This window comes from Pundamilia nyererei, unplaced genomic scaffold, assembly GCF_000239375.1.
Source record: "Pundamilia nyererei isolate P.nyererei 1_Seehausen unplaced genomic scaffold, PunNye1.0 scaffold00227, whole genome shotgun sequence".
NCBI lineage: Eukaryota > Metazoa > Chordata > Actinopteri > Cichliformes > Cichlidae > Pundamilia > Pundamilia nyererei.
This window is the reverse complement of record NW_005187628.1, coordinates 10750-25988: the sequence shown is the minus strand read 5'-3', so window position 1 is coordinate 25988 and position 15239 is coordinate 10750. Positions and strand designations below refer to the sequence as shown.

The window sequence follows — 15239 nt, the reverse complement described above, 5'->3', positions numbered from 1 at the left end:
TTTTGTGTGTTGCAGGTGCTGTATGTTTGTTTTGTTTTGTTTTTTGTGTATTACAGGTACCAAAGCTGGCAATACATACAATGCAATACAATACTAGAGATTCTATGTAGCTGTTCTTGTTAAAGCAAAATGTGCTTGGTACCATCATGCATTCAGATTCTAATTGCAAAGCCAGCATAAAGAACAGCATTAAAAAAAAACTGTATTTTCAGAGGTCCAGTTGCAGGACAACAACAACAACAAACACGATGATCCTATAGAATATGGTGTATTGTTGTAGATTAAACTATGCACCAGTATATAAAGAATTTTAAAATGAGCTAAACCTCAAACATCTGCAGTGGTAAAACCCAACATGAACATTAAACTATCAGTAATGTGAATCCACATCATATATAACTGTAAAACACTAAAAAGGGGACTTTTTGGCTTGAATTACAGTTCCAGGAAAGAATCTTTTGAAGAAGAGACAGTAATAGCGTGAGAGGCCAATGTCTGCATTTCTGATGTGCCTCTGAAGAGGTAAGTGTTCAGTCATGTTGGGACAAGCTTTTGTCCCCAGGTGAGCCAAGATCAGGGAGATCGTTCTCTCTCCTGTAATGTTTTTTACTTTCTTATGACAATTACGTTTCACAGTGGGGAAATTTTGCCACCAACAGTGAAAATTCATGTCTTCTGTGTGATAAACTATAGTAGTGTCTTACATAAAGCACTTAGATGGTGTTTATAATGTATGTGCTATGTTGCAGAACTAAACAAGGATTTTTATACAAGCTGTGATCAAAACCTCTGGGAATTGTGTTATAAAAGATCAAAATTCTGACTTTTAACCATGGCTGATCTCCTATTCGATAATCTTCACAGGCATGTGCAGAATTACTCTGGTGTAGGTGTTATACTTAAATTGCTCTTTGAACGCCGTGCTCTGCAGTTTAATTGTGGAACTTAAAGGTAAGCAAAGAGCAAACATTATTTTCTGTTTCAAAGGGACCCGTGTGAAGATTCAAGTTTTCAGTCAAAGTGACCACAGTTTCCAAGCTCAAAGCCATTGCCAGAGGTGAGAAGCAAGACTGGGAGGCACATGCTGTTTTCTCAGCATTCATGCGGTTCTACACATTTTTGGCTCCCTCTAACTTTGCCTACACTTATGTCCACAAGTACAAGAAAATGTAATGTGACTGAAGATCTAAAAATTATACCACCGATGCTGAAATCAGGTAAGGTTCTACATTTTTGTCGGCTAATTTTGAACAAATTTTAATTTTATTTATTTATTTTTATATAAATTATACATATATAAGATTGCATATTTATATTTTTTTATAAACATAACTTAATTCATTAGAAAATATTATTTTTAGGCTGATAATGCTAGAGTATTTTCTGGTAAAATAGCTCATGTGATGGCAAGTAATATTAAGTCTTAAACATACAAAACATACCAAACTCAGCAAACTGAAATCAAGCAATAGTATTTATAGATGAATTTGGTTTATTCCATTCAGGAATAAATCTAAACTCTAAAATAGACATATTTTTATGTCTTTAATCATTTACAATCATGCTTTTCTTATGACTTGTTGCATTTTTCTTCATTATTCATAGATTCTGAGATTAGTTTTCAACACAAATTTCAATGTAAGAGTTCAGTTCAAATAATCAATTTCAAGTTTATTGTGTATGTTAGAAGTTTCTAGCAACACAGTTATAGAAATGGAGTTGCTGCTGATACCCAAACCTTTGGTATTTATTTAAGTGTACTGAAGAGATATGACTGTAAGTAAAAAAAAAAAATTCCAAGGTTTATAGAAGTCTTTGGGAAAGGAACCAAGTTTTGCTGTGTGGAGGCTGTTGTATGTGACAAGTGAGATATTTATTTTCTCACCTGACAGAAGACCTGAGGCACTAACTAGGGCAAGGTCTTTATAGAGCAAGGTATGAAATGTACTTTTGAATAGCACCACAGTTAAAGTCAAACTGATACTTGATAATCCACCTAGCTTTGTAATAGTGTAATGTTAAATCACAAGTTAAATCCTAAAGGAAAAATAACATTATTTTTACTACATGTATATTTTAATAAAAAAAACAAAAAAAAACAAAGCAGATCTACAAGTGTTTAAATAATGAGTAAAAGTATCAAAATTTGCTTCAAAAAGTAGACTTTATTTATTCAAAGAAAATGACATTTAAGGAAAAGTTAGAATGAAGTAATTAAAGTATGATGAAAATTCAGCATCACATTGCATCTGCAGTTCTAGAACAGGTTATTGTTAATGTGGGGAAATGACAAGGGGAATAAAAGAGTGCTTCAGGACTATGTCTTATTTTATGCAGATTATCCTATTACTCTTTAGTTTAATAATGTTGTGATTTCTTAATAAAGAAGTGTTATTTATAACATTTGTGGGTGGGGTTTTAACTCATGTTAGCACTTTCGGAAACAACATCACTGACAATTTCTTCCAATGCTGATTTCTGAATGTTCACATGTTTACACCTTTGCTGGCATCTGTAAAGACAAATGAGCAGTTTCATATCAGCATTGTTAAAATCATACACATTTCAAATAGTGTTCCCTTGTTTTTAAAGATGCTTTATAAGGACCAATCTGTTGATTGGTTACCTGGCTTGTCTGTATGGGCTGATCCTGCAGGTGCAATTTTGGGGGGTCCTGGGATGGAAGAGCATTAGCGTCAAATTGCGGAATCTGGAAAAAAAGAAAAGAAAAAAAAACACCTACTTTACCAAAACATGGAGATACACAGTCAATAGCTTCTTCAAAACATAATGAGATTATATTATTTGCTACTGTATTTTCTCACGTTCATATTTTGCTGGGGAATGTTTTGTGGTGGATAGTCAAATGGGAGAACCTGTGGGGAAACAAGTATAATGGTAAATAAACAAACATGTTTTTAAACATAAACAACAAAAATACAAATGGGGTAAAAATAGAATAACTAAAATCTTACTTCTGGCACTATGGGGCCTTTTGTCATTGGGGGGATGTTTGGGATTATCTGTAATAAAATTATATATTGTATTTAGTCCCATGATATATAGAAATATACAAACATAAATTCATATTTTCAAATTTTTAATTAATATCTAAGAGTTCAAAATTCTTACCCTTTGCTGAGCAAAGTCATATGCATAGAACTGGAATTGTAAAAACACAAGACACAAAAAAGTTCAAGAAAGCAGTTAAAACACTTCTATGAGCAGAAAGGTTTCCTGGGCCAAAAGTTTCCATAATCTGCAACAGGAAAGAGAAATGACTTACTACTTCAACACTCTGTCTGCCAGGTAGCTGAGGAATGGAGTACTTGATGAGACCAAAAGATGAAAAGGGCTGCAGAGAGAAAGAAGACAAAAGTAAAATCAGGATCAACGAAAAGAAGTTAGGTGATTTTTATTTTATTTTTATTTTTTTGTAGGTGGAAAAACTTCTCTCAAACTGATGTATGCATACCTGTGCTGGGTTTGAAACACCTGCACCACCTGGAAATCTGTGGGGATAAATCTTGGAGAAAAAAAAACGTAAATGTTGTACTGTAATCATGATTCATAGCCACTGTTAGAGCCAAATGTAATAAATAATGGTGCTGATCTGAAAACGTGTATAAACCTGAGTAATAATAAGAGTCTGACATACCAGTTCCACACTGTAACCACCAGGTAGTCCAGTGTGTGGAAAACCAGCCGTAAAGGGATTGTTCATCTGAATACATGCAAATTTTGAAGACTTCAGTATACAGCAATATTTTGTGTAGGTGTTTGCAGTATTTTGAGCCTGTATATAGAATATACACAGAAGATATAGAGAAGATAAACAGTATGCGGTATGCATAATTACCTGTAAAGTTGGCATCTGTTGCCTGGATCCAGTGTAATGAGGCAAGTACTGAAACTAAAGGCACAAACAGAAGTTAAACTTTAAGTATTGGACAGGTTTCAGCTCCATGAAATAAATGGTTGGCTTTTACTTAACACTCACTGGTGCAGCACAGGCTGTGCTAGCCAAACAGAGGCACAAGAGGGCCAGCTTCATGTTTATCCTACAGACATAAAATAAATCATTCCAAGTTGTGAAACTTCCACCACAGTCACACTGGATGGTTGCTTCCTTCTGGAAAGGCATGTAGGAGCTAATGTTAAAATTTTGCTCAACTCACCGTCTGAAATTTTAAAAATCACCAGAAAAGGAGAAAATGATGAATGCTGATGTTGGAGATGATGCCAGCAGGTTGGACTGTGACTTCTGCAGCGTTACTTGGATATTTATACACTGCTTTCTCACCAAAGAGCCAGTCACAGGAGATAGGAGTGGTGTTGCCCAATGACTAGGTAGAGTTTAGGTGTCTAGTCTTCAGCTTTACTAAATGACCAGTGGTCATATCCACTTTCTGTGTAATAGCAGAGTCGTCTGTTTGATTATACCGTCTAGAGCAGAGCACACCTTCACTTTGCTTACTCCTCATTCTGCCATTAGTCTCACTACAATTGCATAAGGTGGCACAAATATCTGAAACTAAAAATTTATGTTAATACAGCATAGATAAATATAATACTATATCCTTTTTTGTTTGTTTGCTTGTTTTACTCTAAAAATAAATTTGTACTGAAGCAGCACATAGTAGTGAAATCAGAGAACAGCCTTTATTATTTATAATAAATATAATTGCCTGCTGTAGCCATTTGTGGATAGTCAAAAAAGCAAGTCAGTAATAATCTGCAAAATGCTGCATATAATTCATGGACTGAGTATCAGATATTTATTATTTGAAATATATCTGAAGCAAAGAACCAGAAACAATAGATGAATGAGCTGTTTCATTTATTATGAAGCACAGAAATTAAACATTTGATGTTGCATGTAGAGAGGAAACAATATGCTGCTACATTTATTTTGATATTTTCTTTTGGTCATATTTAACTGCAAACCATCAATTTTTTTTTCATAAGAGGCATGTCATGCTTTTTGACTTTATTCTTCTTTTTCCAAACAAAGCACCATTTCAAAAAATGCATAGCACCACAGAAAATAGCATTGCTGGCTGGCGATTTTTCACCACAGTAAGCAGATAGTCTTACACCTCTGGTCACCTACAGTGGGGACAAAAGCAAATGAAAGTTTGAGAGACTCAATCCCCTAGAAAAATAACATGTGATCCTTGCATATTTATTTATATGAACTACTTTGCTAAAACCTTTATATATGAATATGTGAATTGATACCTGAGTGTGCCAAGAGTGTTTTTTTCCTGCTGACTAAGTAGTTTTAGTCATCTTCATCTTCATCATCTTTGCCACGCTAAAATGACAGAGGACTTGGGTGAGCGAATCAGGACTGATGATAGTCTCCTACATGTGCATTTATGAGTCACGGTTTTTTCCACAACTCAGCAGAAATAGTTGGGAGGTTTGTCTGACGTGATCCTTTTTATTGGAATGAACCGGCTGCCCTCATAACAAATTTCACTTCAATCCAACTCCACTTTATTGCCTGTCAAAGTCTATTGAAGCTATTACTGCACTAAACTGCATATTGCCAGTATCAAATCATGACAGAGGCTTATTGTTTGTTAAATACATTTAAATGCGATAGTCTTTCTTACTGGGGGAGGTGCAACGACGACAGGATTCAGAGGTTCCACAGGAATGGCAGGATCAGCAAGAGCAACAGGGGCAGCTGGGGCAGCTGGAGCAGCTGGAGCAGCTGGGGCAACTGGAGCAGCTGGGTCAGCTGCAGCTGGATTAGGCAGGTTGAAGCCGAAGGGGTAGAACTACAGAAAATAAAATAAATTGTGAATTCAATAAAATATCTGAAAAACCTTTGCTAGAGAAAATATGTTCTGCAGACACCTACCACCTCCCTGGTACCTATGCCATTCGGATTTGGAATCTCGTGCTTGATAAAGCCGTGGACCTTTCAATGAAAACAGACTTAGAAACTCATAATTCACTGGAATCTGTAATACTTCTGATTTGTGGTTCTTCTTTGATTACATGTAGGCTCTAAAAACGTCAAAGTCTATAGAATTAACTCTTTTTATCAGATAGCATTTAGGTTTCTATTCCATTTCCATTCTTTGGATCAAAGTCTGCAAACTACACTCTCAATAGGTAAATATCTATATATATATATTTATGAACTGTGCTACTCACAGGTCCTCCAAGAGGGTGTCTTTGGGCATCAACAGGGAGCAACTGGAAGCATTAAAACAACATAGTAAAGAAATAATCACCAGATGCACAGAAAAGTTCTGAAAAGGTGCAAAACAATGATTGAACTCTTACAACTTCCAGATTGTCAAGTGGGACTCCAGCAGGGATAACCTGGGCCGCCTGAAATACAGTATCAATCATATACACTTAACAGGGACACAATCTTATGAGAAAAGTCAGCCGTGTTGGAGAAAAGCAGTTCAGCTATGAAGACATCAGTGGTGAACAAATCATAACAGACCACCGTGCAGAGTTTGAAAATCTGGCTTTTACTGTGGTTAATGTGTGTGGGTGGCATGATATCCACCAGCTGATCCAAGCTGCTTCTTAATGTACCTGAGGTGGAGCGTAATGGATGTCAAACTCCTCAAATATCTGCAGCTGTAAAGAAGAGAATAAAATTCAGTGTAATGCAGGTCAGTGTAACATGTTCAGAGAGTTATTGAATGTTGTTTTACTGATTAATGCTAAAGACAACAACAGACACCATAAACGGATAACAATGACCGAAAAACTCCATCTGCTAAAAAAAACAAAGGTGAGTATTAAAGCTCTGTAGGTGATATTTCTCTAAAATACTGAAGATGAATGTTGTATGTTAATTGTTACATGTGAAAGAAAAAGAAAGGGAAAATAGATATTTTTCCAGAAATGTAAGTATTTTTCTTACAGGAGCAGAGATGGCCATCCCAAGGATGCAGGCAGCAAGCACAATAAATTTCATTTTGAAACTTGCTGTGACAGAAAGAGAATTTTGAGTTATTACATTTGGTAGTTTTTAGTGCACGTCTTTTAAAAAAGCATTCAAATTTAAAACGTCTTTTGCAGTTTCATGTGATATTAGCAGGATCTACATTACCTTTCTTCCCTGGCTGCACGTGAGCACTGGAGGATTGTTGAAGAGAGGTGTGATTAGAGGAGAGTGAGATCGCCTATTTATTTGCTGAGAGAAACAAAGGGCGAGCAAACTTTTGACAGGTATTGATGGTAAGCCAATCGTTTTTCTTTGTATGATCACAAACCTGGCAGCTGCATGTCTGGGAAATCTCTTAATAATTTTTTTGGCTTGAAAAGCACATATTTCACATTCCTCTGCAATGTGTCTTATCAGGTGCCTCCTTGCAACAGCTCACACTCAAAAAGGGCAACAGGGTTATTCGGGAGTAGGAGTTGGAATTCAAAAGAGTGCTTCCTTACTTACTCCTGTGTGTTTTTCCTAATAGAAAATATGATGCTTTATACCTGATGATGTTTAGAGGATAAATGCTTTACCAACAGCAGTATTTCGAGGCCTGTTAAAACCTACAAATGATCATGTATACTTGTAAAACTGAATGTCTTTTTCAATGAATTGGGTAGAACTTTAAATTTACAACAGTTTTAGGGACATTCACTGCACATTGTATCTGAGCCTGCGTGGATACGTCAGAGGTGTGATGACAATCTATAATCTGGGATAAATATGCTTCAGGATGATGATTAGATTAATACTGTGCACACTCTCTTACATTATGGTTTTAAAATGTATTTAATTGAAGGTTATGAAAGACAGTAACATGGAAAGACAAAACAGTTCAGGCCCAGCCTTATTTGTTTTCCTTTTTTATTTGACATTTATTTTTATTTATTTATTTTTTTAAGTAAAATAATAATAAATGAAATTAAATAGCAACGGTTAGTAATATCCTTGAGAAGCTCCACTGAATAGTTGTTAGTACCCATCAATAATGCATTTTGTTTTCTCTGTATGTTGTGGGTTATCTCCACTGGTGACAACAGTCTCAGACAAGGGTTTCCCGCATGGGCTGAAGCTGGGGTTCAGCAGGTCTTTGGGCAGTGGCAGCATCCGACCCAGCTAAACCTGCAGAGAACCCGCTAGCATTTGGATGTGATCCAGAGCACGGCAGTGCCTTTATCGGTTGAGCTCCAGCAGCTGAGGTCCCCACAGCTGGCTGAACGCCTTGTTGTTCTGGGTGTGTGAGTCCTGCGGCCTGGCTCTCGGGCTGGACAGCTCCCGCAGGCTGGTTTGTAAGCACATTAGGCATGTACACCCCCAATTGGCCCATTGTAGCAGCCATCTGAAACAGTAAACAGAGATAAGATACTGTAAAGAGGCAAGGGAGGGGCAGTGTTAGTGGGATCACTGAGTTCACTAAACAGACTGTTTGAACAAGCTGGAAGAAGAAAAAAATCTTGGCTGTGTTACCTGAAGTTCCTCAGAGCTAAGACTGCCAAGAGGTGAGCTCTGGTAAGGAATTACAACATATGTCAAGTGAAATGTTCGCAGAAAGAAAATTGTGAAATTGCAAATAGCATTAATCATCTAAGTCTGCAGAGGGTGTTATATATTTACCATTGGTTGCTGTAGCATGTATACAATCTGGGGATTCTGTGGATGAGAATTCGGTTAGATAATTGTAACTCTTTTTTCTTTTTTTTGCCTTATTCTGCATTATGTATATGCAGAGACACCTGTTGTTGCAGCTGCTGCTGTGGCTGCTGTATTCCCTGAGTTGCATCTATTGAAGGAGCAACTGCAACTCCTGCAGCATTTTCTGCAGGTAACACTGGACTGTTGGGAAGCTGATTTGCTGGAGTTTGTGGGAGAGCCGATTCCAGAATCATTGGGTAACCATATGGGCTGAACTGATGGAGAGAAGATAAAATAAAACAAAACAACACATATCAACAATTTCTGCACCGACACCACAAGTTACAACTCCAATATTAACTCCTTACTCCAAAAGCCAAAATACCAATGTCTTTATTTTCATAATACTGTGTCTTATGAAAGGGTTTTAGGGTGTTTCCTGTCTCCAGCAAGCGTGTCTCTTAGCTTACCAGCTGATTCCCATAGTGTGAGGAGAACAGCGGTAAGTATCCATAAGGTGGGAAAATCTGAAAAAAGCAGCAACACACATTTTTAAAGGGAGAAAATCATTTAAAATAAGAGTTAATATTCTGTTTTCTTAGCTCCCCCGCCTCCTCCTACTAGAGGCTGCTGTGGCAGTGTCAGCTGGTGGGGTCCATAGAAGAGTGGCTGCATGGGCATGCCCCCTTGTGGATACCAGGGGTACTGTTGCAGTGAAGGAATGAGCTGTGGATCAGGCTGCTGTAGACCTCCTGCCTGTGGCTGAACACTTGGAGAAATAGAGGCTGGCGTAGGAGATTCGGGTTTCTGGTTTGTGGCTACAACGTGCTGAGCACCTTGAGTTGCTGTTTCCCCTCCTTGTAACAGCAGGGGACGACGGACATTTGAATTGACCTGAAAAAGAAAGAAAGAAAGAAAGAAAGAAAGAAAGAAAGAAAGAAAGAAAGAAAGAAAGAAAGAAGATGGTAAAATTATCACTGAGTCACAGAGTTCATAGAATGTCAAATGTTAATTAAATGACAACCAGTATTAAATGAATAAACATAAAATTATATAATTATATCAAGTATTGTATTTTAAACCATATTCTATTAGTCTACTTACTGGTACTGCAGAGACTTCTATGGTAAAGCATAACAGCAGCGTTATGATAATCATTTCCAAAAAGAGAACAAAATCGATATGGTTTTTAATCAGTTCCACTGGATCAGTGGGTGCTTTAAGGACTATCTCCGTGGAGCACTCAGGAGTAAATTCATTGAAACTGTATGGAGGGGTCCTTCAACTTATGCACTGCTCACAAACTGGATCAACCAATCACATGGCAGACTGAAGAAAGATAAATTCAACCTAATCATCTGCTGAATGAAGCAGGGAGGTGGAAACCAAAGAAAATCTAATAAGTGTCCTAAACGGCATGTTTTTCTTCAATTATGATGGTGTAATGTCTCTTGAAATAATTAAACAAACGCATGAGAGTTGAGGCCTTGTGGTTGTCCTGCTACTACGGGCACCTACGGGTGTGGCTGATGTGTCAGTGTCTCGCTGTTGTAATTGCAGTATGGTCAAACCAAGAATGTGTGATGTGCAAAAAAAGAATCTTAAAAAGCAGACATGAAAAATAACTGAAGCTGCAACAGACATAAAAATGAACACTTGATAAGTTAATGTAAGACATAAGAAAATGACAAACTACACATTAATGACATATATGTTGATTCAAATATTAAAATTAATTTGCAGATGAGCTCAAATGCTTAACTTAGCACTAAATGTATTTGAAATGTGAGAGAAAATTGAAGAGCAAGTAATTATAATATGTATAAATTCTATCCAGCTTGACTTTTAGTTGTTCTGTTTAAAAGAAATTTCCTTTGTAGATCACCTTGAATCAACCTTCTTTAATCAAACACTCAATAACAAATAATAAAATAAAGGAAACACAGATAATACTTATGACCACACATTTTTTTTCACATTTGATAAAGTAATATCTTTCCATCATTTTAAACTGACACAACATTTTGTTTGCAACATCATACGCTAAAACGGCATACATAAAAATTACTGACAAGTGGCAATTTGGGTACAGGATCCAAATAATAATAATAAATTGTTATTAGTAATAGCAGTATCTGTCTAACTATGTAGATAGATAGATAGATAGATAGATAGATAGATAGATAGATAGATAGATAGATAGATAGATAGATAGATAGATAGATAGATAGATAGATTAAAAAGTGCAGTATCCCACAACAAGGTTCTCTTTTCAAATTATAATTTATTCTGAAAAAAAATCATCAAAGCATCAAATACAACAATTATGAAAAATACATATAATTCAGTGCATACTTTAAAAGTTGGTTGCCAGCTGGTTTACAAAATTAACCAAGTTTGCAAATTAGGCAGACATCCACAAAACAGGAGATTACATTTATAATGCACATTCATGCACACATCACATCAAAGAGAAAGTAAGAGACCATACTAGCTTTGTTAAAAGGGTGTATGCTAATGACAATCTTAATTACTTTTTTTTGTCAAATCAGCGGAGCAAGCAGTGCTGTGCAATCAGTGAAAATATTGCTGAAGAGGGTGTGTGAAGAAGAAATAAAGCAGTACTATGTGTTTAACTCATGAAGCACAGAGCCATGCATTAACAGCTCAGCAATCATCCCTCACTTAAGCTGTGTTGATCTAGGGTTGGTGTTGTGTGTACCCGCTGACTGGATATTACGCATGCATGTCGTCAGCATCCCTCCCACTAATGTCTGGAAGCCTAGTCTCTAACAAAACTCATCATTACCTTGCTGACTGAATGCCTCTCTAAATGTTAAATGTTTCAAATCACAGTGCAACATACAACCTCACTGGTTATATAAGTTTTTTTTTTTTTAATTAAACAAAACATTCAAATAAGTAGGATCAACAAAACATATATAACATTGTAAAGGGAGGTTGAAGGATGCTGCAATACTGAAATGTGAAAATATGCAAACACGGTATGCAATATTTTTGAATGCCAATAAAATTTGGTTCATTTCTGGCTCCAAGGTAACAAAATGTAAAAAACAGACATCATTCTCACAGCATCAATTTCCCTATTATTATGCAGCTTTGTGCTGCTTATGCTGGAAAGTTCAAACCAAAGTAGTATAAGCTACTTTTTTTTTTTCCAGATCAATGCTATTCAAATACTGTCTCCCCTCGGGGCTGTAGTGGTAGACATGATTGTGGTCCTGGAAGTCTGTGTTGTGGTTGATGTTGATGGCTGAATAGGTGGTTGCACACATAGAATCGGAAACAGAGTACAGATATTGAATGAAGGTCTAATCCAGCGGTGTTGGCCACTCTGCAAAAGCATTGAAAAAAATGTATATTACTGTGTTCTTTACAAACAATTATGGCATTATTTATGTCTTACCTCACTACTGTCAGACCCACTGCTGCATGAATGATGGCGCCTCTACAAAAACATAAATAATGTATTTGTTTTAAATATTAACAGAAAGGGTTTTGATAAGGGATAAAAAGTGACAATAAATATCAAATAAAACTGTTTAGACATTTTTGTACTTACAGCAACAGTGCAATTGACCAAGTATAAAATCATGAGAAGAAAGACTTTCATCTTGCAGTTCAGAGTGTAATTCAGTTCCCTTGATAGTTAGAGCTCCCACACTAGAGTATGACAGTAAACAGCACAATAATGAATAAAATCAAGCTCCTGCAGTCTATCTCCAAGACAGTCCTTGGCTTTTAAATAGACTCTGTGCCCACACTGATCTCCCACGCTAAATGTTACTTCACCTCAGATGTGGTCAGTTCTCATGGCCGCCTCCTGAGGCAAAACCAAACTAGGTGTGAACACAATTTCATTAGCAGACTAGATTGTGTTTTCGCAACATTAAAGGCCCGCATCCTGTTTATCATGCTGAGAAGCTTTGAGTTTTTAATCCCATACACATACAGACACACACATACTGTAAGATTAAAATTTATATTCATTTTTCCAATCTAAGTAAAATTCAGAGCATCACCATGTTAAAACATGTTCTAGTTATATGGATATATATGGAAGCAAATGTGTATATAACACAAATAAGCAGTTGCTGAATGCAGGGATGACTGATAAGTGGTTAGGCATTATATACTTGCAAAACTGTTGCCTAGAGCTGTATTTCCACCTGCAAAACAATACTTGCTCAATCTTTTCCAAATACTATAATCGTCTTGTTGACATGTGGTGAACCTCGTTTTATTTCCTGTACTGTCATTAATGTTGGGTTGATTTTGATAATAGTGTTGGATGCTATAATGTTTAATTGCAGGCACATTCCATCTAAAGGTTCTGGTTTCCTTATCTGGTAAAGGATGTTCCTTCTGCTCCATTTAGGGGTTCGCCTATGCTTGTATATGGTGAACCATTAAAGTTAACCCATATACGGGTGTGGGGAGATGACCTGTGGATAACTAGGAAATGTGGTTAAACGGTTGTAAGCATATATTGTGTGGCAGGAAGTCACATATACAGAGACACAGACACACACACTTGCTCGCACATGCATGCACACACACACAGTGCCTTAGCTTTTATGGCACACTACATGGGTTTTACATTGTGTAACCAGTTTTAACCAGTTTGACCGTGTTTGTGTAACCCACGGTAGTCAATAAAAGAGCCTGCAAGGGGAGTCAGTTTGAAGTCGGCTGAACATCTTGCCGGACTTCCCTTGCTTGCAAGTGAGAACCGTACAGAGTGTCTTGCTTTTGTTTACAGTGACGAACCTCTTCACCAGCAAGGTCTGACATTAGACCTAACAATTAAATTTTAAACCTTGCAAATGTCTGTGAGAGACTTTATTTTTGACAGTGATGTTAAAATATATGAGTGTTTGGAAAACTAACTTGAAAGATCACTTAGGATGTGTTGCTTCATGTGTTACAATAAACTGTCATTACTCCAAAACAAAACAAGGTGCTAGCACTATCCTCCTGCTATATGTTTTCTTTTTTCTTTCTATATTTTTTCTTCTTGCAAAAAGCATTAGTCAGGCCATTTAGCCACATACCATTTATAATGCTGAAAGACTTAGATTTACTTATCTTTTCAAATAAAGTGGTTTTCATTTCAAAGACCTACTTGTTACGAACACTGCAAATAGTAAGTTGATCTTCTTGTTTTTTAAATGTTTCTGATGGAAGAAAATATTACCAATATGCTGTGTGTCACATAACTAAAGGATGGACTTTCTCCTCCAATAAACTGCCATAGACCTTCTTTGGGAGACTGAGGAGTGTGATCCTTCCCTTGAAGCACACCCTAAAGTTCCCTTTCTTGAAGAGGGGAAACTTCACCCCAGTCTGCCAATCCAGAGGACTTACTTCAATGCAATATTAAAGAGGTGTGTCAAACTAGAAAGCCTCACAACAACCAGATCCTTGAGAAATTCATGAAAAAGCTCATCCACCAACCAAGTGTTTGACCTTCTAGAGTCAACAGACTGAAAGCAGAGGTGGTTTCTATTGAAATAATTAACAACTTAACAGTAAAGTGATGCTTTCTCTCTACTGATAATAGTCAGTGTAGCTCACTCAGCCATCTCTTTGTTTCACTCACTCCTTTTGGTAGAATCATCATGAGACTATATTTATTCAACTGCACTTTAGATCTCAATGTTTAAGTGAAAACATAGCCTATAATGGTTTTCATAATCCACAGTAAAAATAATAAAAGTTTTTTTATTTTTATACTTCTTTTATGTGCTTGCTTACAATAAAAAGACACTATTGTATTAAAAATATAAATTTAGTAATTGCAATATCCAGGCCAACTTACTGCTGCTACCGGTCAAACATTTTAGAACACCACAATTTTTCCAGCTATTTATTGCAATTCAAGTCATTCAAGTCAATGGATAGCTTGAAATGGTTTAAAGGTAAGTGGTGAACTGTTAGAGGTTAAAAAAAGTTGAAGTTACCCAAAACTTAACAATAATGTACATTTCAGAATTATACAAAAAGGCCTTTTTCAGGGAACACAAAATGGGTTAACAATTTAAAGCTGTTCTGAGGCAATGGAGGTTGATCAAGCCTTGAAAGCTGTTGCTACTAATTCCTACAGGTGTTCCAACTTTTCTGGATTACTTACAACCTCCTCTGTCTGCATAAAAGCAGTGTTGGAACACACTAATGCACCATTACCTTATGAGTATCAGTTGAATCGTATTGTACTGCAGAAAGTAGTGTGTTTGTACAAAAATGGCGAGAAAAAGTTAATTAATAATTTTAATAAAACTTAAAAATGTAGCTCTTTCCTACATGGAAATTACAACAGAAGTCAAGGTGTCAGTGAGTAGTTTCCTTTACAATCAAAAGGCACTCAGAAACTGATGTAAACTGGGGAAGAGGTCTGGCAGACACAAAGCCACAACTGAATCAGAGGACAAGTTTCTGAGAGTTAACAGCATGCGTGATAGGCAGCTCACAGGACAACAACTTCAAGCACAGCTTGCAGTAGTAGTTGTAGTAAGTAAGTCTCTGTTTCAACTAGGGATGGGTATCGTTTAGGTTTTATCCGATACCGGTGCCAAATCGGTACTTTTGAAATGGTGCCGGTGCTTAAACGGTGCTC

At 36.6% G+C, this 15239-nt stretch overlaps 1 protein-coding gene across 1 annotated transcript; it reads right to left on the bottom strand.

Moving 5' to 3' along the window:
- Positions 1–5284: 5284 nt before the first annotated feature.
- Positions 5285–7121, bottom strand: scpp7 (secretory calcium-binding phosphoprotein 7). Its single transcript, XM_005748705.1, has 8 exons — positions 7091–7121; positions 6902–6966; positions 6568–6612; positions 6304–6351; positions 6172–6213; positions 5873–5932; positions 5622–5789; positions 5285–5317 (listed from the first exon to the last, which is right to left on the bottom strand). Exons 2-8 carry the CDS (start codon positions 6953–6955, stop codon positions 5285–5287), a joined length of 450 nt encoding a protein of 149 aa, XP_005748762.1. The 5' UTR covers positions 6956–6966; positions 7091–7121.
- Positions 7122–15239: the final 8118 nt, after the last annotated feature.